The sequence below is a fragment of the Falco naumanni genome, chromosome 4 (assembly GCF_017639655.2).
Source record: "Falco naumanni isolate bFalNau1 chromosome 4, bFalNau1.pat, whole genome shotgun sequence".
NCBI lineage: Eukaryota > Metazoa > Chordata > Aves > Falconiformes > Falconidae > Falco > Falco naumanni.
In genome coordinates, this window is record NC_054057.1 from 65,012,748 (window position 1) to 65,038,221 (window position 25,474).

Sequence of the window (25,474 nt, forward strand, 5' to 3'; positions counted from 1 at the left end):
ATTTCCCCAGTCAAGTTCATTAACTACATGAAGGAGACGCGCTGTTCTTTCTCATTATTAAGAGATTTCTGCCCCAGAGGCCTCCTCCTGCCCTCTCTCCTCGCCAGACACTTCTGCAGGACACAGGAGGACTGACCCTGGGAAACGGGGAGTGCTGCTCTTTGGAGGATCCATCAGTTTGCATCCTTTCTCCCTGTGCAGGAACTAGAAGCTTTACCTGCCTGTGCAGGGAGGGCTGCACTGTTTTCTCCCCATCAGGTACTGGACACTAACAACTCCCTTCTCTTAACTGTCTTCCTCTTTGCTCCCTCAGCAGTTAAGGAAACAGACTTGAGGAAAGAAGCTAAACAGCTCTGATGCTGCTGGAATTGTTTCTGGCACAGCAATGAAGTTAAAGGGCAATTGCACAGGGGTAAGTGCCCCAGGACAGGTGGCTCGGCATGATGGTCATGGGCCAGTGCCAGGAGGGATGCATGTTGATCTGCCGTCGTGTGAGGGGGAGGCAGCATGCCCTGAGAACACAGAGTGGGCAGCCTGCGGGACTTGGGCTAGTGGAGATGGTAACTGCCCACCAGACCACTTAGACCACGAGACCTGTCCCTGCAGAGAGTTGGGGAGAGCAAAGCCCTGCACAGCCCTGCTCCAGTTCTGCCTGGGCCCAGGGATGCTCAGCCCAGCCCCAGCACTCACCTCCACGGTACGTCTTCCAGGTGTAGTACTTCCCTCGGAAGGGGACGTTATCGAATTCGGCACATTGCAGCTCTCTGAAGTCCTGGGAGCCCGGCGGGCAGTCCTGTGGCCACACAGCCAGCGATCAGAGCATTGGCAGAAGCAGCCTGCCTTATCCACTAGGAGGGCATGAGCTGCTCCAGGGCTTGCAGCAGCAACTAACACCAGCCCTTCAAGGAGACGGGACACCAGCCCTGACAACCGGACACTGCTACAGTACGGCAGAAGCATCCTTCCTGCAAAGCCAGGCACTATTTGCAGACTAACGTCATGAGCCCTTGGCCCCAGCGGGTCTGCCTGCAGATGAACACTTGCTCCTGTGAGCAACCCTTTAAAGCTAGGTGTCAAGCCCAGGGGAAGCGACAGGGAGCCATCTATTTTCCTCACTTTCAGCCTGTGCACATTAAAAGCTACCGTTTCCCAGGTCCAAAGCTTCACTGAGCTTCCCTGCAATGCAGTTATTCCTCTGCTCCCCTTGAGATTTACCCCTCAGCCCTGGGAAACAGGGTGCTACACTGCATTTCGTGAGCTGCTTTCACCTGACCAGGCCTGGACTCGCAGCGTGCAAGAGGCAGTCGCTGTCATGTTAGTGCTGGCAGCCTCTGATCTCTCCTCCTTTGCCTCACTACCTTTTTGGGCCCCTTCTTGATGCCGAAGCCCCGCAGGTACGTGTCGCCCACCCACCTCCTGTGCCAGCTCACAGCCGGTGCAGGCATGCATCGTCCTGCTCGGCTTTCCCCACTGTGGGATTGCTGCTGGCACAGCGTGTCTCGCCCCCACCCAGCCACCTCCTCCTGTGAGGTCCCACGGCTGCACAAACACCCCGCATCTGTGTGGAGAGGGCTCATCCCTGCCTCCTTGCTGCGACACAGCGCTGCCTGCCCCACTGGCAAAGCCCTGCCAGCCCACCGCTGCTCCTCTCCCCGTGCCCAGCAGTACTCACGTCAGTGTTGCAGGACCGGTACCGCTTCCTCTCTCCCAGGCAGTACTTCCCTCCGATTGTGGGCCTGCCAAACAAACCAGGAATGAGATGTGAGAACCAGCTTAGGGCACTGAGCCATCTTTGTGGCAGGCAGCTGCCCCAAGTTTGAAGGAGCACCATGGCTTTTCCTAACCCTGCTCTGCTGCAAGGATGGATTTTGCCTGGAGGGGCTACTGCAGAAGCGCAGCTGCCAGCAAACCTCCCGTACTCAGCTGCAAGGGTACCGGGCAGTCATGCGAGTGATTTGGGTCTGTGGCTGCAGACCCAGCACCAAAGCACGAGCACTGAGCTGCTGTGAAAGAGGACATGGGATCTGCGTGCACCGGCCAAGACCCTCGTGGGAACTGAGCTGTGCAGGCATTCGGCTGCTGCCTTTCCTGCTGACCGAACAGCAATGCCGCACAGCCAGGACAAGGCAGGGCCACCCAACATGGCCACGCATGTGTACACCTACCGCGGGCTGTCGCAGTGGCGAATGGATGACGATACACCTCCGCCGCATGTCCTGCTGCACTCTCCCCAGGACGACCAGGCTCCCCAGGCACCATCCACACCCTCCGGACGGGTGCCAAAGGGCACACACTCCCTCTTGTAGCACCACTGCAGAAAGACAGAGCTTTAAACACCCTCAGCACACAGTCTCCTTCTCCCAGAGCGCTCCCCAGCCTCCATCGGACACGGCAGCCAGTTCAGGGCTAGGATCTGTTTTGATCCTGTGTAATGTGAACTCACTGGCCACGGAGCCAATGTCTCTGTTGCAGAGGGCATTTGTTTCTCCCTGGGCACCCCCTCCTCCAAGTCACACTGTTGCTATTTACACGTGCTGCATACTCAGGGTTCGCAGGGATGCTGGGACCAGTGCCCCCACTCCCAGCCCCCTGTGCACCACCCTGTGGAGCAGGCGGCCACGGGCAAGTGGGTCACATCCCCACCTCTCCTCTAAAGGGGTCCTGGGCACGTGAGTCAATCAGGGTGGCACACGTTGCAAACAGGGATATGGAAGAGCACACACCTCACTGCCTGTAAAAGCACATTGCAACAAGTCCCAGGTGGGACTGGGACCAAAGCTGCTGCTGCTGGGCAGCAGGGCCAGGATTCCTGTGGGACACAGACACACTCACCGCCAGCTACTCCCTCCCAGGAAGAAGTGAGTTTTGTACGTGTACTTGGAGCTCAAGTTATGGTTAATGTGTTAAAATGACGCAATGTACAAAGGGCCAGGTTAAAATAAAGGTTCAATTGTAGTAATGACATCATGTCATTGTTCTGCTGAGGATTCTTAAAGAGTCTGTCTGTCCCCATCCTACTGGGTGACAGATGCTCACGGAAACTTGCCTATGAAATATTTCCCTTGGACCTGGAAAGCGTCCTGCACCCCCTGGAGTCAACAGTGATGCAAGGAGTGGGCCACTGCCAGAGCCACTGCCCGCTGCCGCTCTCTGGGCACAGTGCCGGACACCATGCCTCGGGGGCTGAGATAATCCCAGGAAGGAAGAAACTGCTGTGTGCTCCTTCCAGGGGCTGATAACCCACCCTGGAGCCGTTGGCATGGCCTCTCCTGGCTCCTTCCGAGCCAGGTTCTCCACGGGCAGCACAGCCGGCAGGGAAAAATGAACCATGGCCTCCCAGGCCACTCAGCCAGCGACCTCCTTGTGCGCCAGTGCCCTTCCAGAGGTGCAATCCTGTGCAGAGGAGATGCTCTGCAGGCGCAGCCTTTCTGGTTTCCTTGCTGTTGCTCCAGACCTGGAGGTGCTGGTGCTGCTGCTTCTGCCCAGGAGCCTGGCCAGCCCCTGTAAACCCCTCCATGCACTCAGGGCTCTTGAGAGCACCAGTGATGGGCTCTGCCCTTGCACCCTGGCTGCCAGGGGCAGAACCTGGCTTGCTCTCCTGCGGCAAGAATGGACACGTGCTGCCTGTGAGACAGATACGAGCTGGGGGCATGTGGGGAAGGAGGATGCATAACAGAAGACATCCTCACAGGATGCAGTGACCATAACCTGTGTAACCAGTACTTGATTAATGGAAATAATAATTAAATAAAAGATAAAACCAAACCCAAAACAGTCAGGGAAGGAGCCAGCAAGACAGTGGACCCGCTGTCTGAGCAGCCAGGCTGCTGGGAGCACCCCTAAGGCAGCGGGAACTACCACCAGATCCAGGCCTGAAGTCACCCACTGTGGGTTCTTGGGGTAAGACAGGTGAAGCTGTAACAACCACAGGGGATCAGTTATAAAAAAAACCCCAAAAACAAAAAAACAAAAAGGGAGAATTTGGGAGAAGGAAACAACTTGAGATCTGGGATGTGAACACAGCCCCCATCCAACAAAGTTTGGCTCAGTCTTCCCCTCCCACTGCTTCCCTAGCTGGGTGGCAGAGCACAGAAACTCACCCTATCTCTCCCTTAATCTTGCATACCTGAAATAGCTTCTATGCCCTGATCCCTCCCCTCTGCTCTCCCCAGCTGGAAAGGGAGAAGCCAGGGCAGACCTCCAAGAGCTGCTCCCACCAGGGGTTGAGGTCTGAAGGCTCAGCTGGCTGGCGAACGCAGGGGCTACCAGCCAGGAGCTCCAGCTGGTAAAGGTGCAGAAACTTAATACACTTCTGAAGCATAAATTAATATAAAAGGATAAACAGAGGCACAGGAAGGCAACTGGGCGTTCAGACTGAACATCTTCACTGGGAATAGCTGACGTGAGTCCTGTGGGCTGTGACTGCTTGTCACTTCACTTCTCTTAGGACTTTTGAAGAGCCCCTGTTAAAAACAACTAAGTGGAAGAAGAAGAGATATTTAAAAGTTGGAAAAGCTGCTAAAAAAATGCTGACTAGTAGAAAAAACCTGCCATTGTATATGGTGAATCTCCAGCAGCAGGGATGTTTAGCCCCAGGAGCTGTCTACTCCTTTTTGCTCTAATTTCCAGCAGAACTAAGATGACTGTTTGCAAAGAATAATGCATTTGTCAAAGCCATCCTCTTTCCTGCACATCAGCTTCTCTAGCTTCTTAAAGACTTGAAATTATTCTTGAATTTCTTGGGAATTATTTTTCCTCCAGTGGAAAAACACATGCCCATTTAATGGAGAATGTCCCAGCCCTGATTCTCCATTGTCCCAATTATTATTGTTTGCAAAAGTGCTTTGTTTTAACAGTGCTACACACTCGCTTTATATTGGCATAAATGGGTGTAGGAGGTGCAGGGAATGAAGCGAAACCGTCAGGTCAAAATTCACTTTCAAAACATGAAAAATCCTCCCTCAGCTGAGGCTGAAAAATGGTTTCATCGTATCTAGCCTTGCAAGGCAGTTTTTCACAAGTTCCTCTGAACGCATGTTATAAATCCGTTGTCCCTCTTGGGGAAACTGGGGCAAAAATCACTTTTCTCAGGAGAGCCAGGAGACTGCAGCAGACCTGGGAACAAGACGTTTATCTAAAGCACATCACATTGCTTGAGGTCACCTTACTCTGCCTCCTAGGTGAGACCGTGAAGCTCGCTGGAGCAGGGACTTCATATTCTGCATTTCCAGCAATATGCAAATTATCTGTACTTCGGGGTGATCATGGGCCCCTGGGCTCCTTGGCACATCCCAGCCTCCCTCCATGCCCATGGGGAGGGTGGGGGTGGCTCCAGGCTCTGGGCGGCAGGGGAGGCCAGCCTGGTGGGTGCTTTTAAATCAACTCCACGCTCACCAATGCAAACAATAAATCCTGGTTATCACTGGAAGAGGGATTCAGTCACTGTCAACTCGCTGTGGTGCCCTGGGCTTCCTTACCCCCTTTTCAATGGTGTTGGTTTGGCATATGGTCCCTTCAGCAGCAGGGATGCTGTTGGTTATGCAGCGGTTGCTTTTACTCAGACACCATAACTCACTGCAGACTTCCTGGAAAGAGAGAGATTTTGGGGGAGAGAGGGGGAGGGAGGAAGAAAGAGACAAAGAAACAAAGCTGAGATTAGGATTTGCTTGTGCTTGGGGCTGCGAGGCTGGGGCAGCAGCACGCCAGTGCACTAAAGAAGCACCAGCTGGGCTGGGACACAGGGACAGGAGTATTTTCGGCACGGTGGGGGAAAATGAGATCACATCTTGCAAGGTGTTGCTAGCTGCAGTCACCCTAAGGCCAGCTCACCCCCTTCTCTGGACTAAGCTTAAGCACTTCTGAGGCTGGGGATCTCTGGAGCTCCCCCGCCAGCCCACACAGCCCAGCCTGGTCTTTGTGCCACAGAGGACACATCTGCTTGGACATCCCAGTGTGAGGCCCGAGCTAATCCCACTGTGCTCCACCTTTCCCCTCATCCCAGGGCTGAGGGTTGGTCTCTTTTTTGGGTCTGTGCAGTGGAGGCTGAGCACAAGGGCCCACTCCTAGCACCTGCCATGAACCTCCCTATGCCAGGGTCCAGACCTGCCACACAGATCCGGATCTGCCTCTGTGGGAAGCTGGGACTCCCCAGGAGCATCAGCACAGCACATCTGTCATCTCCTGCTACAGGAATGCACTGCAGGTCACAGCGAGACTACCTCATGTACCGGCAATGTCCAACCAGCCTAACAGTCCTAAAGGGAAGACTCCTCTGGAAGATTTTAGAGCCATTGTCAGAACAATCAAAATAATGCCAGACAGCAAACTAGCCCTTGAGCAGCTTCAGAAGTCTCTGCAAGGTGCAGTTGGGTCCATTGAGTGATACTACGTTGAGGACTTCAGACCTCTTTCCAGGAGGTTTCCTGAGATGCAGATCCTGAGCTTCAGCCCATCCTGACCTCTCATGAGTGCCAGTAAACAAAAAGCTTCCCTTGGCTGTTCCAGAACCCACCCAAAAGTTAGATCCATGACAGAGACTCGGCAAAGTTGTCACCGCTGCTAAATCTGACAGTCCAGGCCCTTTGAACCTGCTTTGCCACTAAATCAACCAGGCTGGACTTGCAAACTGCAAAGCAGCACCTAAAATCCAGAGCCAGTTTCCTGCCAGGTCACCATCCTGCTCCTATTGCTACTGAAAAGCCTACGGAAAATGCTGCTGTTCAGAGACCAGCCTGCCCCGACTTAGGTTATACCTGAAAGCATTGCACAGGTTCACACTGTCAGCAACAGAAACTGTCTCGAGATGTGACAGCAGAACCCCAACAGCCACGGCTGCTGCTGCTGCACTTCAAGCACCACTGTCAGTGCACACCAATGCCACAGCACGGACTGAAGGACCTGCCATGCTCCATGCTGCATGCTCCGGTGTGGAACAGCGACTGCTTGGCCTCATGCCTGCCCCTAAGGCAGCATGACCTGCATGAGAGCTCCGGTGGGCTGCCTGCCTGCAGTCAAGTATCAGCCTGTTCATTGTCTCTGGGCTTGGTTCAGCCTTCCAGCAAGGCATTCCTCCACCCCGCCAAGGGCTGTGCTCTGAACAGTAACCGATACCCCCGCAGGACAAACTGACTCAACGACTGGGAATCCTCTGTGCTGGTACCAAAAGGGGTGAAAAGATGAGCCTGGGATTTCTCTGCTTCCCTCCTGTTCATGGAGTTGTGACAGCAGAGTGTCACAGGGCAAGCTGGCAAAGGAAAATACTGCAGAGTCTGTGCCGAGGACTGCAGCTCCAAGACAAAGGGATTTTGGTTCCCAACTCCTTTGCCAAAGCCCACCTACAGCTGGCTTTAAGCAGTGAAAGAAGAAAGTCTCTCCCATCTTCAGAAGGCGTCTACACCTCCATACTGCTCTTGCAGAAGTATGAGCTCCTGTACAGTCTCCTCTCTGTGTTACCAAGGGAGAGGACTTTCCAGCTTCAACCACTGAGGTGTGTTTGCTCTGTCCTTGTGATACCTACTCATCACCCGCTGTGCCAGCATGGAGGAAGGGATGCTGCTGTGCTGGCGCTGTCACCCTGCAGTTTGTTTACATGGGGCACAGGATGGGTGGGCTTCCACATTTACCCAGATTTATCTGCATGCACTGGAGCCCTTACACCCTTTGGGTATCTCTCCCAAACCGCAGGCAAGACAGGCTGGGCTAGAAGGTCATCACAAGGACATCTTGTGCTTTTGTCATCCTTGTATATATACAGGAAGTGTCTGCCCAAGTTAAAAATTAGCTGGGAAACAGGCATGTAAACGTGGAAAGTTTCCATTCCACTGCCTCTGGCTCCGCTGAGGAGGGGCGCAGAGTGCACTCAGCACCACCTGACAACAGATACCACAACCAGGTTATCTGGATCCAAACTTCTCCTGCTGCTGCCCTGGGCACCTCACAAGACTGCATCTGCCCCATGTCCAGCGGGCTCTGGGCCCCTGGGCCATGTCAAAAGACAGCACTGGATCAGGGAGAGACAAACTTTGCCCTTTGTTCACCAAGATGAGCTGGTGAGATCACCAGGAGGTGGTTTAGTGTTTAACCATACCAAACAGATGAACACTCAGCGTGACAGGCTGGTTTACATTGGGTCACTTCAATGGCAGCATTGTGCTTGTATTTACACGCTTGCAAGAGAAACTAAACCCTGACCTGATATCAGATAAACCCTGACCTGATATCAGTTCACAGAAAGCCGTGTAAATATGTAAAACCTTTCCAGGGCTTGGACTGGGGTGAGTACATGTACATGTGTGTCCGTCAGACAACACAACTGTCTGTGTATCTCAGTGCTGGCTCCTCTGTTTTATCAGTGGCAAAGTGGATGCATTAAGGAGTTTAATTAGCCCTTCAGTGCAGACACTTCCTCCTCACCACTGTGCTCAGATAGTTGGCGATGTCCAGCACCTTAAGAACAGCAAAATGTCAGGCTGAGATCCAGGAATACTCTTTCCCCCTGAAACAACCTCTCCTTTCAGTGGTTTCCTGGATTCAGAGGTCAGAGGATGGCAGTGTGATGGCAGGGGTGGCTTGGGTGGGCAGCTGTCCCTCAGACGTACCTACGGTACATCGACCCCACCTCAACCTGGAAGAAAGCTGTTTCTCCTCCTAGGTTTGTGCGAGCAGCATAATGATTTCTAGTAAGGTTTATGAAAAATATGTCTGCCTACAAAGCCCCGATGAGAGGGGCGTTTGGATGAGGGGAGTGCGGCTTCACTTTTAGCTGCAACCCTTGGGGACCCGCAGCAGCCAAGGTATCAGGCAGAGGCAAGAGATCTCTTCCCATGCGACTAACCGGACAGAAACTGAGCTAGGGTCAACCTTTGTGGATAGGTAACGGCCTCCTCTGTCCTCTCACAGGGAAGCAAGGCAAAAAGCTCACAGGGAACATGCCAATGCCCTTCATTTGAAGCAGAACAGCAAAGCAATGTGGGCAGCAGAGGAACAGCTCCACGGCCCTTTGCCCTTGTAGGTCCCATCCTCCACCCCCTGGGAACCAAATAGTAAAGCAGGAAGGCTCTCTACCCCGTATTTACACTGGCGAGATTTAACTCCGTACTGGAAACGGCACTGCTCATCTGCATCATAGGCCTGTCCTGGAGCCACCGTAGGGTAGATAAAGTCTTGCTTGGGAGGAGCGTTGTTCAGGCATAATCCCATCCCGGAGCTGGAAACAAGAGAAGAGGATCAGAGTTCAGAAAGGTTTGCAGGAGAGCATGGTGGTGGGGGACCGGCAGCAGGCACCCCCAGCTCCGCACGGGGCTGAGCTCTCACACGCTTGGCTGCTTGGGGCTGGGGGGATAACTCTACTGGCCTCCCCAGGCAAAACCACTGCTGAAAAAGTGCTCTGAAGTCTTTCCGTCCTGCCCTCAGGGCTGGGAAGCACACGCTGGTTCACTAGAAGTTTTAATCTGAGGGTTTTGCAGGCTATGGCCAGCCCCTGGCTGTCCCCGCAGGGTCTGGAGCCAGCAGAGCGCGCGTGGCGGCGTGTGCCCAGGACCCTCGCGTGGGGGGCGGATGGGCGGTGGGGCTGCCCCCCCCTCCCCCCCAGCTGCAGAACCCCAGCTGAAAGCAACCGGAGATGCTGAGTGCAGAGAGCCTCTGCTCTCCAAGCCCGTCCTTCTGCATGCCAGAGCTTTGTAGGAGCGTCCAAATTTCGCAAGAAACACGCCTTTCCCTCCCCCTTCCTTGCTGCTCTCCGAGCTCTCCCTAAATCAAGGCCCCTGTCACCACTCCCCCAGCCCCAAATCCTGGGGTCTTGCGTGCACCACAGCCTTGACCTGGCAGAGGCTGCTGGGGCCGCGCTGAGGACGGGGTGGTCAGCACGACCCGCCGAGAGGGCCCACATGAACTCACTGTCCTCTGCCAGCCCCGGCGAGACCTCGGGGTTACCTGAGGACAAGGCAGCCTCCGCTGCAGCGCTTTCCCGGCGCTGTCCATGCAACATGCCTTGCTGTGGTGCGCGTCCAGCGGTCAAGAGCGAGGGGGACAGGTTTTGCCGTGGCCAAACGTGAGCTGCCAGATGTGGGATTTGGTGATGAGCCATGCGGTTTTGGCCACGCTTGGCGGGACACGGGGGCAGGCAGCAGCCTCTCCGGGAGGCTTACCTTCGCTGCTCCTCTCACAGCACTACAACAGCACCATCACCGGTAGAGGTCTGGTATTCAGACTCCCTGGGAACTTCTCTCCACAGTTGACCCCACATATTTGCTTCTTCCAATCATGTCTCAAGTCCTACCCACTCCTTCTATTAGGTAGTGCCCGTATCCTACTAAAATCCTCACCAAAACTGATCCTGCCTGCTCATTTTAGATAGAACTCTAGGGATTGCCTGAACCCTGGCTGAGAAGCTTTCAGGCTGCAGAGGCATGACTTGGGCAAGGTAACAATATCAAAACTCTGGACTTATGAGCCTAAATCCCTTCTCCTGAATCCTAAAGGTGCTTCAGAAAAAAATTGTGAAAAACCTTTCTCCTACATTGCTTATTCACACCTGAAAACTCTCCTCCTGTGTCTGGAGAAGCTGCCTACACCATGCAGACCCAGTCCTGTCTCCAGATCCTCCTTCCCCACCACATCAACCCTTCTCGGCAATTCCTGGCTGAACCTCAGAAACATTCAAATGCCTCCAGAAGCTATTGATCTATTTGTGAAGTTTCTGGAAGTGGAAAACCTAAATAAAGGTCTCACCGCTGGAAGGTAAATGGGGTTATTATCTTCAGCAGGCAAGGAAACCATGGAAAAGTCAAAAGGAAGGGAAGCACATGCCCCTTGGGATAGGATGAGGTGCTGGGAGAGAAGATAGAAAGTGCATGGGCTGTGTGCTTTGCGGGCTTTTCTTTGGCTTTACCCACTCCTCACAAGTGACTGTGAGAGGCTGGATGTGTATACTGGTTGTGAGGTAGAAGGAAGGGCAAGGTGAGATGAATTTCTTACTCCAGGAAACTGGTGATGTAATCCCTGCTGCACGTAGACCATACAAATGGGTTGGTCTTCATGGTGATGTGAGCAGCCATGAGCTTGGCTGTTTCTTGTCCACGGGAGCCGCAGCTGTTGCCAACCCCATCGTGATTCATGCCAAACCTAGAAAGCGTCACCAAGGCAATTAGAGATGATCAGCTGCTGCAGCTTCAACACATCTGGATCATCTGCAGGAAGGATTTTTCAGCTCCTGGTGGCAGGAACAAACCAGCAGGGGCCCTTCCCTGTGACGGCCACTCCCAGGGACTCTTCTCGCCCAGTACTCACGTGTGGCCGATCTCGTGGGCAATGGTGAAGGCTGTGGCCAAGCCAATGTCTTCATTGATGCTGCAGCTTCGTTCTCGTTCGCACATCCCGCCAACGGGGGCCAGGCCTAGGGAAGCCAGATAGAGCTGTCACGTAGGGTCAGGGTCAGTACAAAGCATCTGTAGGGGATACGGGTGGTATTTGAGGACTATCTGATGTGCTTCACACTCACGAACACCGAGCATAGCCTGCTGTCAGTATGTTCATTCCCACCAGTTGCTTTGGGATGGACCCATGGCTCTTATGGGCTGTGGGCATATGGTCACTCAGCACCGTCAACTATATTAACAACGACAGGCTCAGAAATGCTAGGAATGGGTCAGATTTCTCTGAATTTCATATCCAAACCCCAGACTGTGTGCAGAGGGGGGAGCGGTCCTTGTCACAACATTGGCACTGCTGGTGGGGGGAACCTGAGATCAGCTGCACCAGCACTTGGGGCATCGGAGCTTGGCCAGGGCAGCTGGGACAGCTGAGCATGCCAGGATCCAACCTGGCCATCCACGCTTGGCTATGGCTGACACCACCATGATCAGGAATCCAGCCTGACTCCATCTGCAGGGCTGGATCATGCGGAAATTCCCCCTGGATCATGGCAACAGATTCCCCAACCCTCTGCTCACACCCTGCCCCACCACTGCAGGCTGCGCCCACTGCACCAGGCCAGGGAAGGAAAGGAACAAACCAAGCCATCATGGCACCTCCAGCCTCAACTCCCCTCCCAGGCACCTCATCTGCAGCCGCACCAGGTCAGACATCCACCAACTTTTCCTTTTTAACTGCAGTGATTCAGAGCAGTAATCCCTCCCTGACTGCTTAGTCTAGACCAGGGCAAGACAAATTAGGAGCTACAGCCAGAGAGAGCTGTAGGGTCTGTCTGCGTCTAGCAGTTTAAATAAAGAACTCCCTTTATAGTCATCACAAAATAGTCTTATTTCTCTCTGTTAAGCCAGGAATACTCCACTAGGCTATGGACCAGCCCTAGATGCGAGTGGTTCTTAATCATCAGGCTGGACCTGACCCAGGGATATAACGGAGAAGCGTTCCAGAGCCCATCCGTCCTCCGGGTTGCTGCTTTTAGTGTTTACAGAAGGAGGCTACATAGTTGAGCAGGCTGGAAACTACTGGGCTGTTCCTGGCTCGACTGCCAGTGCTCGTGGTAGCACTGGGCAAACACTTCCCCTCAGCCTGCTCACTAGGGAAGGGGGATGGCAGAGCCCACCCTGGCCACACTCCCGAAGGCGCGTGTGCTGGTGAGAAGTGCTGCGGAAGGGGCAGTGAAATCCTACCTACCCAGGGTGCCACACGGTTTATTCTTGTAGATGCAAATGTCGTATCTGCAAAGAAGAGAAGGCAGTGTTAAGAACACTTACAATTTCCCTGGCTCCAAAACTGTGTATCTCCATTTTACTGATGTGTTCGCATCCTAAACAGCTCACGGCTCATGCAGCACTTCTGGAATGGGAAGTACCAACTGTAACAGGTAAGACACCTCCGAACCACGTTGTACAACACTCACTTTCCCCAGGCTGAGGTTCACTGCGGATTTTAAACAATAGCTCCTGTCCCTGAGCTACGGGGCAGTGCTGAGTGGGGTCAGAGGTTTGGGTTTGATTAAATGTGGTAAATCAGAAGGGACAATGCTATTCCAGCCTTAAAGCTCTCTGGATTTGGGTGGGTGTCCAGCTCTGCTCGCTAGCACCCAATGCACTCCTGGGAGCTGGCCACTTCCCTCCAGGTCAGGGATCTGCCCCAGCAGCACAGTGTGGAAGGGGACAGGGCCAGCCTCTTGTCTGTAAACTCAGGTCCCTTGCAGCAAGTTGTATCAACATAATATGTAATTCTGAAATAGTGTGTTTTTTTTTTTTAAATAAGGAAAACATTTCAGTTTGAAAACACATTCCATTTCAAAACCCATTGTGGTTTCATTAAAATGCTAAAGTGATTTTTTATATTTCTTTTTCAGTTTAGTTCCAAACAAATTCAATATGGGTTGATTCAGGATGACTCTTCCCTCTGTTCCTGGCCTCAATTTCCAGCCATTGCATCAAGGAGTCGACTGTTTGCCCATCGTTAGCTGCATACAAGGAAAAGCTAAATAAGGATAGCAAAATAAAATCTCCTCCAAACTGAAATGCAGCACCCTCACAATGGGACACGGCAGCAGCTCCAAAAGAGACCAGCTTAGTCTAGAGACCAAATATTATCATTTAATTGCAAAGAACCACATGCCTTCCCTGCCTCTGTTCAAATACCTTCTCCAGAAGGCGAGACTCCCCACACAGGGGATAGGTCTTTGCAAAACATGGGCTGAAAGGGGCAAGACTAACACAGAAATCTGTGGAGGGCGGGCAGGTGGCAGGACCAGCAGCAACCGGGCTGGGATGCCCCAGAGTCAGATCGAGGTGGTGTTGCTCCTTAGCCCCAAGGTGCATTTCAGCTTAGGTGTGAGCTGGGCTTGGAGCACCAAGGATGCTGACTGTGGTGCGGGTTTGGGGACACCCGCACAGTGAGCACATCTGATACTGCTTGTCCCAGTGGCCCCATGGGGACAAGACTGGGGAGAAAGCAAGCTGATAGAACACGATGGGTTAAGCATAACACGTTCGTGGTGATGGCTCCTGTCCCTTTGGCCCCTGGTGCCCTCTGGAAGTGTCCAAACCTCTCACCCCCAGCAGGAAATCGAGTGAGTGAAAAACATTTGTTGCTTTGTTTCGAGTGAATACCGTTAAAGCCTTTGGAGGCTCTGGTTTGACACGTTCCTGCAAGAGAAAAAAGCCCGTTCCTGCAAGAGAAAAAAGCCTGCAGCTCAGCGAGATGTTATCAGGAGACAGGGAATTTATTAGAGAAGGGCCGGATGCACTGGTGCTGTCCAAGCCTGGCGCAGCCGCCCTGCAAGTTGCTTCGGGATAGCTCAAACATCTGGTGGTAGACCGAAGAACTCGGAACTGGCATTTGCATCTCACACGTGTGGTGGGAGGGAAGGAAAAGCAGACACCACAGCCCAGGGAGGGTGAAAAGCTGGGGCCAAGGGGCTTTTCGTTCACTCCTCCCCCAGTGCTCATGGGGTCTCATCACATAGCTCCCCAGGAGGGATGCATCAGGCAGCTCTCACAAGCTCCCTGGGAGGGATGTGCCAGGCTGCACACAGCTCCCACTGCCATCAGGAATCAGAGCAGGAGAGCTGCACATGGTGCCAATGAAACCGGCTCCCGCTTGGAGGCTCTCCTCTCCCAGGCTTTCATTTTATGACTTTCTTCCACTCAGCAAGAGGGGGGTGGAAAAAGGCACAAACAAATTGTGGGCTTCACCCCAGGCTGCTGCCCCTCTGCTCAAGCAGGGTTCATGCAGGCACTGGAGAGCCAATGTCCTGGGCAAAGCTGGCAGTACCACTGAGAGCTGCCCCTCAGCATCCCTCCCATACCCTCTGCTGCTCCAGGCTCAAGCACCCGTCTATTCTGAGAGGGGTTATTTGTCCTGCACGTGAAGGTTCAGACTCCTTCACCCAGCTCTGGAGGTCTAATCCAGCATCCAGATTAAACTGCTGCCCTAGACTGCTGTTACAGGAGCACAGAGACACAGGCAGGGCAGGGACTGCTCTTGTCCTAGATGAAGTCACTACTTCAAGGGTGTCCATCAGCTACTAAGGAGAGAGTTCAGCCCCACAGGTAGGCACCTAAAATAGGGTGAGCTAAAACCCATACTGGCTGGAGGCACTCTGCCACTGTGATGATGCTCAGGTGCCACTTGTATCCTCTTTTCCATCTTTCACAGCAGGGGCAGATGGGGGTTTCTGTTTCAGCAGGATGCCTGATGCTCCACAACTCGGGATGGGCTCCCACACATGCCCAACATGGCTGTACACACTGTGCCATTGTAGATGCCCATGGCTGTAAACTAAGCTCCGTAGGAACACAACAAAGACTGAGGGAAGACACTGGAGGATGACAGCTATCTGAACTGCAATAATCTGCACCACTGCAAGGGAACGGGCGAGTGGCCAGCCTGTGGGACAGCCGCTGCCAGGCAGCTTGCTAGGGAGCGTATGGGAAAGAAGCCTTGGATGAACCACTTGGACAGAGAGAAAGGACAGCTGCACAGAGGGCAGCCCCCGCGAGGACAGCGCTGCCAGGGCTGGGCTCAGCCTTACCTGGTGATCAGCACTGCAGTGTCGTGGTTGGCTATGCCATTCTCGGGGATAGCGTTCCCATTGCCGTTCCTGTTCACAATGGATTTCTGCCACTTGCAGAAGCTGTCCAGGGATTTCCCAGCATGGTGGTTGATCTCCAGTGTGGGCTGGAATGGAAGCAATATGACAGTGTGTTCCCAGGAAAGCTCTAATATGAAGGCACTGCCTATTCCCATGCCAGCAGAGCACTGACACCAGTCCAGGTGCCCCCACCTTTTCACAGAGATCATGGAAAAGCAAGACTTTAGAGGACTAAAGCTACTTAAACCTCCCTAAAGCCACCTTATCATAGGAACAGTGCTCAGAGTCTCAGTGGTTTCGCCAGCCCACAGCCTAAGCCCAGTCCCCAGCTGCCATTGAGAGGATGTGGTGCACCCAGCAGACTGCAGTGGGGGGACCTCCATGGGTGACATCCAGGGCAAACACACAGATCCGCAAAGGAAGTTCAGATGCATGACAGCAGCAGCTCAGCAAAGCCCACCTTACCTGATCCTCGGTGAGGAGAATCAGTCGGGTCACCAGGATATTGACAATATTGCCCAGACTCGAGTCCTGGAAAAGTTTGGCAACCTGACCTCCAAGAAACAAGAAAAGACGAGTCTTAAAAATGAGCTCGCTGGCTGGGTGAGACGGTGCAATCGGTGGACCTGGCATGTGCTGGGCACTCAGTGAAGAGAAACAGCCTGGGCTGCAGGGTCTGAACACAATCCTTTTAGAAAGCAGAAATGGGTGTGGGACTTCACAATACCACCTGGATCACAGAGCCTCCTAAACCATGTTCAGACCTCAGTGTCTCCTGCTGGGGACATTCGAGCGGTGAAGCTGACATCCCACAGCACCTGCTCCTTGCCTGGAGCTCAGCTTGGGAAGCCCTGTGGTCCTGGCATTACACAGTCACAGGGATGAATTTGCTGACTGCCCATTGGCAGGGAATGACACAGCATCTCTCAGAAATCTGCCGCCACACGATGGGTGTTTTACAGCAGATGACACAGTTAGAAACGGTATTGTTTTAAAATCTGGCATCTGCTTTAGAAATGCAAACAAAGCAAGCCATGAAAAGAGATCCTGCAGAGGACAGGACAAAGAGCCATCACAGAGGGGCTTTCAGCGGTTTGATGGATAACTTCCAAGCCTATCTCACCTCACAGGAGGATTCAGCACGGCCAGTTCAGGCTGTTAATGCATCTAGCCTGGTACCCTGCTGCCAGCAATGACCCAAATCTGATGCTGCAGAGGAAGCTCCTCTGCAGTAACCCAGAGACACGGGCAGCGTGGTATGGAAGAGCGAGGGTATTTCTCCCTGCCCCTCACACTGATCAGCCCCCAAGCGTGAGAGCTCACTGTCCTTATGCTTTCCCATGTGTTTCTCAGCTTGGCTGGGCCTATTTGCAATGCTAATTTGCGATGAGAGATGCTGTTCAAAGAAAGGCCTTTGTTCTCCCAGTCCAGATCTGGCCTGTAGCATGGTCAGACGGGCCAGAGTTTACCTCTCCTACAGTGCCTCCTCTATACAACAGAGAGTCCCTGCGGGGCTCCAGAGTATCGCTGCTCATGAGCGGCAGCGGCATGTCAGGATTTTTGACCCAAACATCTCGCTCTGGGGATGGGGAGAAGCTACTGCCATCTTGCAACAGATCTGATTACCCCACTGCATTCCCATCCCACTTGTCTTCTTGGAGGAAAAGCACACGGCACCCTCTGCCAAACCCAAACATTCGGGGTGATGAACAGGACTTATTCCCGCTTGCTCTCTGCTGCTGGGTGTGTGAGCCCCTGGGGTCCCCCAAGGCTCATGATGTGGTTATAACACTTACAATATTCATGATGGCCAGGATGTACTGCTCTATGTCCCGTCGCCCGTGATACCCCACCATCATTTTGTCAGCCACCACCAGGGTCTCCACATAGCGCTCGGTGCTGACAGATCTCTTCAGGGGTAGCTGGCCTCTCTGGCTGTGGTTGCCCGACGGCTTCAGAGGGGAGGGCTTCAGTGTCCGCAGCCACCAGTGTCTCCCTTTCCAGGGCTTCTCATCTGAGAGGGGAAAAAGATTTTTCTGTTGCCCTCCAGCAGCAATTCAACAACATGGAGAGGTCAGGGGTGTGCAGCATGAGCTTGGTTTCAGGGAAGGAAAGGCCGTCACGAGGCTCTTTATGCACCACACATGGACCTAGCACATGCCCCCATTGCCATCGGCTGGATCTGTTGAGCAATTCCTGCTGCAGCCCAGGGATGTCCCTGCACTCCTGCCGGCCCTGCTGGCATCCCGCTGGCCCTCCTGCCCGGGTGCTGCACGCAGAGGCGTGCACCCGTCCTGCTGCAGCAGCCCCACGTGCTTCACTGCCTCCGCGTGCAAGGCCCTGCTCTCGCCTCTGTCACAGGGAAGAGTGGTGTGGATTTAGAAACTACACAGACATCATCTGAAAATAAAGCCATTGCAGATCATTTCCTCTTTCCTTTTCCTGCCAGGACCTGAATTTAGGACTTGGCTTTTTCTCCACAGAAATGGCTGCAGCCTCCAAAGCAGCAGCAACAGCAGGTTTGTAGGACTTTGCTCCAGGCTTCAAGTGCTACTGACCTGACCCTAGAGCTGTCCCCAGCAGGGCCACCAGCTCCAAAAACCCCAGTCCAGGGACCACCACAGGGTAGGAAAGCTGACTGGGAGATGACAACCACTCTCCCGCCCTGTCAGGAAAGCTGGTCAAACCCCCCTCCTCTGCTCTAGAGCTGGATCATGACACATGCAGCAGGACTGGGAAGATGGGCAGATCACAGGCAGCCCCACAGCCCACCAGCTCCAGCCCCCCCGGCTGATCAGAGGGAGCTTGAGGGGTGCTCGGGGCCCAGCTGCGCCAGACAGATCAGGATGGGTCCAGCCTGTGGGGCAAGGGGATGGGGCAGCTTTGCTGAGGCCAGCTGCACCATGATTGCTCTGAACTGTATTTGGCCTGTAGCTCCCAGTGCATGGTCGCTGCCTTCCAAGAAGCAATTAGGAACAGGCTAACTTTTGTCTGGAAGCTGGGGAATGTGGCAAAGAGTCAGCAGAAGGGGAGTCTGCTGGCGCTTTGTCCAACATGACTTTGGGAGCTGGGATGGGAGGAGCTGGGCCAGGGAAGCACAGGTGGTCCCCAGAGATGCTGTTAAGTCTGGGGACATGCAGAGCAGGCTGGCAGTGCCCCAATGTCCCCAGAGGCTCCATCCCTTCCAGCAGTGCCTCCTCATTTGGTTAAGTGTCACCACTGGGGCACTGAATGAACACCCTGAAGCAACACACAAACCTGCCAGGACCAACCAGGAACAGTACCCACAAACTCTAATCCGTAAAATGTGAGCTGGTCTCTTTGCAGGGATGGCATCTCCTCTCATCCTTACGGAGTCAGGGGAAGCTTCCGTAAACTGAGGGAGCATTATCCTGTCTGCATGCAACATTTTGGGTAGATGGAAAATCTCTGCACATTCACAAGGGCTGTGGATTTCTGCAAGGCTCTAGGACACTGACTGCCTGCTAGCAAGGACAAGAAGGGCATAAGCATGTGGGGAGAGGCCAGGGCAGACCTCTGTGAGTTCATTAGGAAGTCAAAGGCTTGTAAGTGTAGAAATGGGGTAGATGTGCAATTGCCATTCTCTATACATGTCTCCCAGGGCCCACTGTGACTAATCAGATCCCACATCCCACCCTACAAGGCATCTTCCTACCTAGTCTCTAACAGCAGCAGATGTATCTCAATGCGGACACAACTTCCAGTGACTAACCCAGACAAGTCTCTGCTGAGCATGCGCAAGTTACGATTTCTCAATACCCTGTAAATTGGCCAATTCTGGAAGATTTTTCATAAGAACAATAAGAGGCAGTTATTTCTCTTCTATTCCATGCTCTGTTTACAAATTTAAAAGCCCTGCTGCGAAGAAGAGAGTACAAGAGCTTTCCAAAGAAATGGCCACCCCAAAGCATGGGTAAAAGTAAATACAGAAAACTTCCTTGAATGCCAGAGATAAATTTGGTTCTTTGCCATAAAGAGCAGTGTGGACCTTCAAAGGTCTCCCAGAACTTTCCCAGCTGGCACTGGCATGGATAGAGGATGTGTTGGTGGGTACAGATACCTAGCACGCCGCAGGCTGCGTCCATGTGTGGGTACTGGAGAGACGATCGCTTGTACACGACGTGGGGGCTGCCCTTGCCCTCGCTCCCTGTGCTGACATTGGCTCCTGGGCTCAGCGGTTCAATGAAATATTCCTCCTCATCTGCAACAATCACTCCATGCTGCAGAAGGAAAGAGACGGAAGGCAATAAAAAGAGGCAGAGAGAGAACTGGGTGACATACCAGTGGCTTCTTGTAATGAGCTTTCTGATGACTAACCACTGCATTTCTGGGGACTGACAAATACTTTTGAGAATGTGAAGGAATCCTTCATTTACGCACAATCACTGAACTAAATGAACCTACAGACCAGAGAAAACTGAACCAGATGGTCGTGGATGCCTTGGGTCATCTGTGTTCACTAAAAGTCCTCTTGAAATCACAGTCTTTCCTTGCAAAATTATGAATGACTTGTTTCCTATTCCACCCACTCAGTCTAATTAAGAGCTGTCTGTGGGATCCTAAATACCATACCTTCAAACAGCACAGCTCAGCAGTGAGATCTAACTCCTATACTTTCCAGCCTCACTGAAGAACCTTCAAAAGCAGCTCAGGACCACTACCACCAGCTGTGAAACTCAGGCACAGAGCTGCAGAGAAGTCTCAATGCTCAGAGGCTTTTGAGAAACACATCAAATCTTTAAAATCTGAAGTCCAGTTAGGTCAGGCAGCCAGCAGGAGCCACAACCTTTCTCTGCAGCATAAAACCTGGGTTGTGCACCACTGCCCCTTTTATACCTCTGACTGGCCACCTCAGCCAGATGATCTTATTTCTGCTCCCTTGTTTTTTGGTTTTCTCCCTTACTTTATTCTTTGGCTGAATGAATCTCAGCCGTGAGCCCAGACTTTGCTCTCTACAAGTGGACACACTTATGCGACAGTGACAATGGGGCAGAAGCAGACCCCCCAGCAGGATAAGCAGCCAAACCCACCAGGTGCTTGCAAGATCTCTCCTTTGCAGCAAGCCTCTCCTCTTAGAAGGTCTGAGCAACCTAACTTTCTGGCAGCCCAACATGACACAAGTAGAACCTCCATTGCTGTAACAACCCCTGGCACTGAATCCCACCTAACTGCAAGAAACGTGGGTGTGCTATCAGCTGACCTTTACCAGCAAGCAACCGAGACACAGAAACATGCCTGACATTGCTCAAGCAGGACGAGAAGTATCCCAAAAGTCTAAGACCCATATTACCTGGCTGTCCTCCCACTCCTCCTCGTATGCAAGCATAGCTCTGGGTGGAGGGACACCTCTGTTCTGCCATCAGCTCTGCACCGGTGTTGTCCTTTGGTTATCACAGCACTTCACCAGCTCCCCTCTATGCAAGAGGGACGGGAGGCCTGATCTGCCAAGATGGGGAGCGGGGAAGCAGGTCTCTAAAACATCTTGAGGTCTTTGCATTGAAGGCACCACCTGCGTAACAGCATTACTGCTGGGCGTTCGTGGGGGAGAGCCTCTCTAGGGTGGATGCTGCCTCTGCAATAGGTCTCTCCCCCTCTCCCTCCCCGCCATGAGAGCTGAATCGAGGCAGTGTGTGCACTGCGAAGTCCCCATCTCCAGAGTGCCGGGGGATTTCCTCCTGCACCAGGCTCTGTTGCTCTTGGCTCAGCTCCACCTTTTCAAACACAAGCGAGGTACTGTGAGGTTAGCCTGGCGAGGGCTCCGGCGGAAAGCCGAGTGTCGGCCTGCGAAGCCAGCTGGCTGCCGGCTTTGTGGGACGGGGAGAAGGAGGTCACCACCGGCTTGGGGCAGAGCAGCAGGAGGGGAGAGCACGTCCTGCCCCAAACCCACGTACTGATAGAAAAGGGTCATTCTTCCTTAAACCCAGAGCCTCTGCAGAGCGTGAGAGGCAGGAGGCTCCACTCCACTGCTTGCCTGGCATGAAGCTCGGCCATCACAGGAATCTAAAAACTGCCCCGTCGCTGACCCCAAAGACAGAGCTCTGAGGTCCGGGCACTGGACGTGACACAAGCCTGTTGAAGGGGGGAGGCGAGAAGCCCTTAGAGAGATCCCTGTGGTTTGTGGGGGAGCTCAACTGGATATCCTGTCTATGATTCACCCAGGTCATCTGCAGAGCAAGGATGGTTTATGTTATTAGCTTATAACCACACTTAAGAAAAGCACAGCCACACATGCAATCCAGCTCTTGCACCTCCTTGTACATACACACAAGCAGCTCGATGTTAGCCTCAGCAGCGGGGCCATCCACATTCTCCAAGCATTAACGTTCATGCTGACTTCAGGAGGGCTTTTCAGGTGAAAGCCCAATCTCAGCACAGACACTCAGAGTTGAAAACCTGGCCTTTAACCTGGCCTTTGATGAGTTCTGACACAAGAGGTAGGAGAGTGGCATTTCTCTCCTACAGTTGTTTTCTCCTCACTGATTTTTTTTGATGGCAGGACACAGGTCCTCGGGACCTCATGCAGCCAGTAGGATGAAACACGGCTTTGCCTAAGACAGGGATTCCAGGGCTGGGCCAGGCTGTGGCAAAGCTGCCTGGGCTGCTTCCTGCAGCCTCCAGCTGCTTTGTGCTTGGCCCTGCTGGCAGCTCACAGCTCTGTGCGTTTTGGAAAATGGACCCTTTTGCCCTTTGCTTCTGACAACTTAAGCCTGGGTGACTTTCCTGAGGCGCAGCACAGTGTGCTCTCCACAGGAGATGTGTGGGGTGAGCCATGCTGCCTGCCTGCCCGCAGGCCAGGGTGACAGCGTGTGTGGCCAGGAAGCCGAGTCAACGGAAACATGCCCAGATACGGGCAGCTCAAAGCTGGGGTGCCATAAGGTGAGAATTATGTCATGGGTGGTTGAAAACAAAGCTGTTTACAGCACTACACCTTGCAGATACAGAAAGTGCTTAGGGACGTGGGAGTCTGAAGACAGAAGGATGGCTTTGGGGCTTGTTACCTGTTTTCACAGCTTTGTAGTGGATGCTTCTGTGGATACGATTGTCCCTTTCCCTCCTCCTCATGCACAGCTCACCCCATAATCAGCATCAGGTCCCTGCTGTGCCCGTTCAACAACGCAATACACAACCCACTTTGCATCATTAGTCAGGCCTGCACAAACGTGGGCCATCGTGTGCAGTCCTCCCTTAGCATGTGTCAGCACAAACCTCAACCTTAAGACCACAGCAACAGGAGCCCCTCTTCTATCCCCACCTGACCCCTCCAAAGCAGACTGATGCCTGCCTGGAAGGGAGCATGCTGTGGCTGAGGGATGGCATGAGTGGATCAGCTGTTACTGATCAACTAGAGCTCTGCAACAGGTCTCCTCCAGTGGCAAGTACAGCCACGACTCTGCCAGCTTAAAAAGATACCAGACTCCTCTTGTCCAAAATGTCCTCTGACCCCATCATCCTCACTAACCCAGAAGTCCTCCTCCCCGCTCCTTGCTGATGTCCGTAGCTCTTGAGGGCAGAAGGACAGAGTTCAGGACAAGGACAGGCTGTTGGATGACCCTCCATCCCTCTTTGTGCCTGGCTGCATTCTCCTCCTGACAGCCCCTGGTATCTCTCCAGAGCCAAACACAGCCTGTGGACTAAATTATCCCAGTACAAGTGCTGCTGGGCCACTGCTTGCCCTGGACTTGCTGCCCTCTGAAGTGGGAAGGTAGCCTAATGCCAGATCTATTCTGAGCCAGCAACATCCAGCTCACCCTTCAATGCTTTTGTGAACACCAGTAAATTGTCTAGGACTTGAACAGAGTTCCCATATCTAAACGAAGGGCTAACTAGGGAACCAAGAGTTTATCCAGCTCTGATTTTTGGCTGTGAGATAGAAACATTAGACTCTATGATATAATGAATCAGATTCTCATTTCTGTTAATAACCACAGCACTGTTCTGGCAGTGCAATTTAGCAATAAATCAAATGTGAATTCGTTGCCATTTGGAAGCTCTTCCACACTGCCAGAACACTGCTAAGAGGTGGGGCTGTAGCATAAATATGTTTCTGGCCTTTTTCTACGTTACCCCCTCCAAGGGAGCCATCATCCTTGGGATTTGCTAACAGGGCATGTTTGCTGCATCCTTCCATCTGGCAGGTCATGAAATGTGCTTTGTGAGCCAGAAATATCAGAAAATCACAGAAAAATAAGGATTGAAGTCCTTAGTCTATTCCCATTGATTAAAGAATCATACCTGGAGTATTTTTGAGAGGCATCTGTCTGGCCTATTCTTAAAGATCTTAAGTGATGTAAGGGCTACGCACTCTCCAAGCAATCTAGTCCAGAGCTCTGCTAACCTCACCACTGATGTCTATCATTAAGCTTTCTCAGTGATGTTTAAGACCATGATGTCTAGTCCCAGCTGTCAGGACACACAAAATCAATCATTCCCACCCTCTTTGCTGCAGCTTTGCTGTTTTTTTATGAATGCCATCTTGTCCCCTCTTGATGTTCTTTTTTCTTGTTCTGATGCTTTCAGTTCTTCCCCCAGAAGTCACATTTTTAGCTCCTGAAATCTGGACAGAAGTGCCTGGGAACCCCAGGAACATATCTGCAATTGTAAGGATCTGAATGCACTTTTGACATTCCAAGTTGTGCTGTGAAATTCCTTCCCTCCTGCACTTCTTCCTCACCAGCACACGCAAAATACATCTTTTGCTGTTGCTGTTGGAAGTGAAGGGGAGAGTTCTGTGAAAGCCAGAATAATGGTCTAGAGCCTGGATTATTAAAATCAATGGAAAAATGCCCAATGACTGGTAGAAACTGGGCTACAAATGAAATACGGATCAGGAACCTCTACAGACGTGATGAAGAGATGTGGCCTTCTTCACCCTCAGCTGACTTTTGATGCCAGTGTGCTATATTGCAGCTCGACACCAATCCCATGCCTTTCCCACCACCGTGGACACACCTGCTGGGACCAAACCAGATCGCACTTCTACAGCAAAGATCAAAGAGGCTGCGATCAGCTCTGCCTTACAGGCAGCTCTAGCTGTTAGTATCGCCCTTGGCTGGGCAAAATAAAGAGACTCACCAGACCATTGCAGTTGCTGATGGCGACCTTTGAGTTCAGGTACTGATCCTGCAAGTGGCCTGCGTAGTGGCAGTCTTCATGGAAATCATGTTGCCAGTCCACACCATCTCGCTTCCAGTATTCGACAGTGAAGTGCTCAGCCAGCAGGTTGGAGTGCAGCGTCAGGTTGAGGAGGAACTGGGTTCGGTGGGCAGAGACTTTGTAGAAAACCTGCTGCTCAGATGGCTCATAGGCCAAGGAGCCCAGACTGCGCCGAGGACGTTGCTTTAGCTGGCTTCTCACATCAAAGGTGAGGAAGTCCCCGTTTTGGTCCACTTGGATGGGGAACGCAATTTCATAGTGATCGAGGCTGGAGAGGAACTCCTCTGGGGAGGGAAAGCAAACACAGGATGAATGACATATTGCAGAGAAAGTCAAATGCCCAGTGACTTCTGCACGGAGCCACAACTGAGCCACAGTCAGTGCAAGGTGGAGGGACAGGGTCCTGACAGAGGAGTCCGCTCTGCCCAGGCTGCAGGATCCATCCATATTCCCAAAGGCCTTCAGCCTACAGAGCCGTGGGATTGCAATAGGCCTTGGGCCTGTGGAGCGTCACCTTCTTCCTCTGCAGGTGATGGAGAGAAACACTGGTCCAGGGGGCCTTTCAGGACACCCAGATTCTGGCACTGCACCTGGACTATCCCCCACCTCTCCATCTCCACTGGGCAGAGACACTCCAGGTTGTGCACAGTCACACTGTGCTCTGGAGGGTTATTTTAACCTGGATCCCCTCAGTAACAAAGCTAGCAATAAGGTCTCTTCAAAACGAGCCAGAATGAGCCTTGGGGCAACAATGTCTCGGGAGAA

General features: G+C 52.8%; 1 protein-coding gene across 1 annotated transcript in view; it reads right to left on the bottom strand.

Annotated features, from left to right (window-relative positions):
* The window catches only part of ADAMTS10 (ADAM metallopeptidase with thrombospondin type 1 motif 10), a 58,173-nt gene that overhangs the window by 14,828 nt on the left and 17,871 nt on the right, over window positions 1–25,474 (bottom strand). The window contains exons 3-15 of the mRNA XM_040592819.1: window positions 24,629–24,993; window positions 19,617–19,776; window positions 17,332–17,549; window positions 16,001–16,084; window positions 15,476–15,621; window positions 12,619–12,662; window positions 11,287–11,392; window positions 10,975–11,121; window positions 9,064–9,205; window positions 5,478–5,585; window positions 2,166–2,311; window positions 1,673–1,736; window positions 691–793 (exon numbers count right to left, since the gene is read on the bottom strand). Coding sequence (XP_040448753.1) covers window positions 691–793; window positions 1,673–1,736; window positions 2,166–2,311; window positions 5,478–5,585; window positions 9,064–9,205; window positions 10,975–11,121; window positions 11,287–11,392; window positions 12,619–12,662; window positions 15,476–15,621; window positions 16,001–16,084; window positions 17,332–17,549; window positions 19,617–19,776; window positions 24,629–24,993 — 1,833 coding nt within the window. The remainder of the gene's footprint in view (window positions 1–690; window positions 794–1,672; window positions 1,737–2,165; window positions 2,312–5,477; window positions 5,586–9,063; window positions 9,206–10,974; window positions 11,122–11,286; window positions 11,393–12,618; window positions 12,663–15,475; window positions 15,622–16,000; window positions 16,085–17,331; window positions 17,550–19,616; window positions 19,777–24,628; window positions 24,994–25,474) is intronic.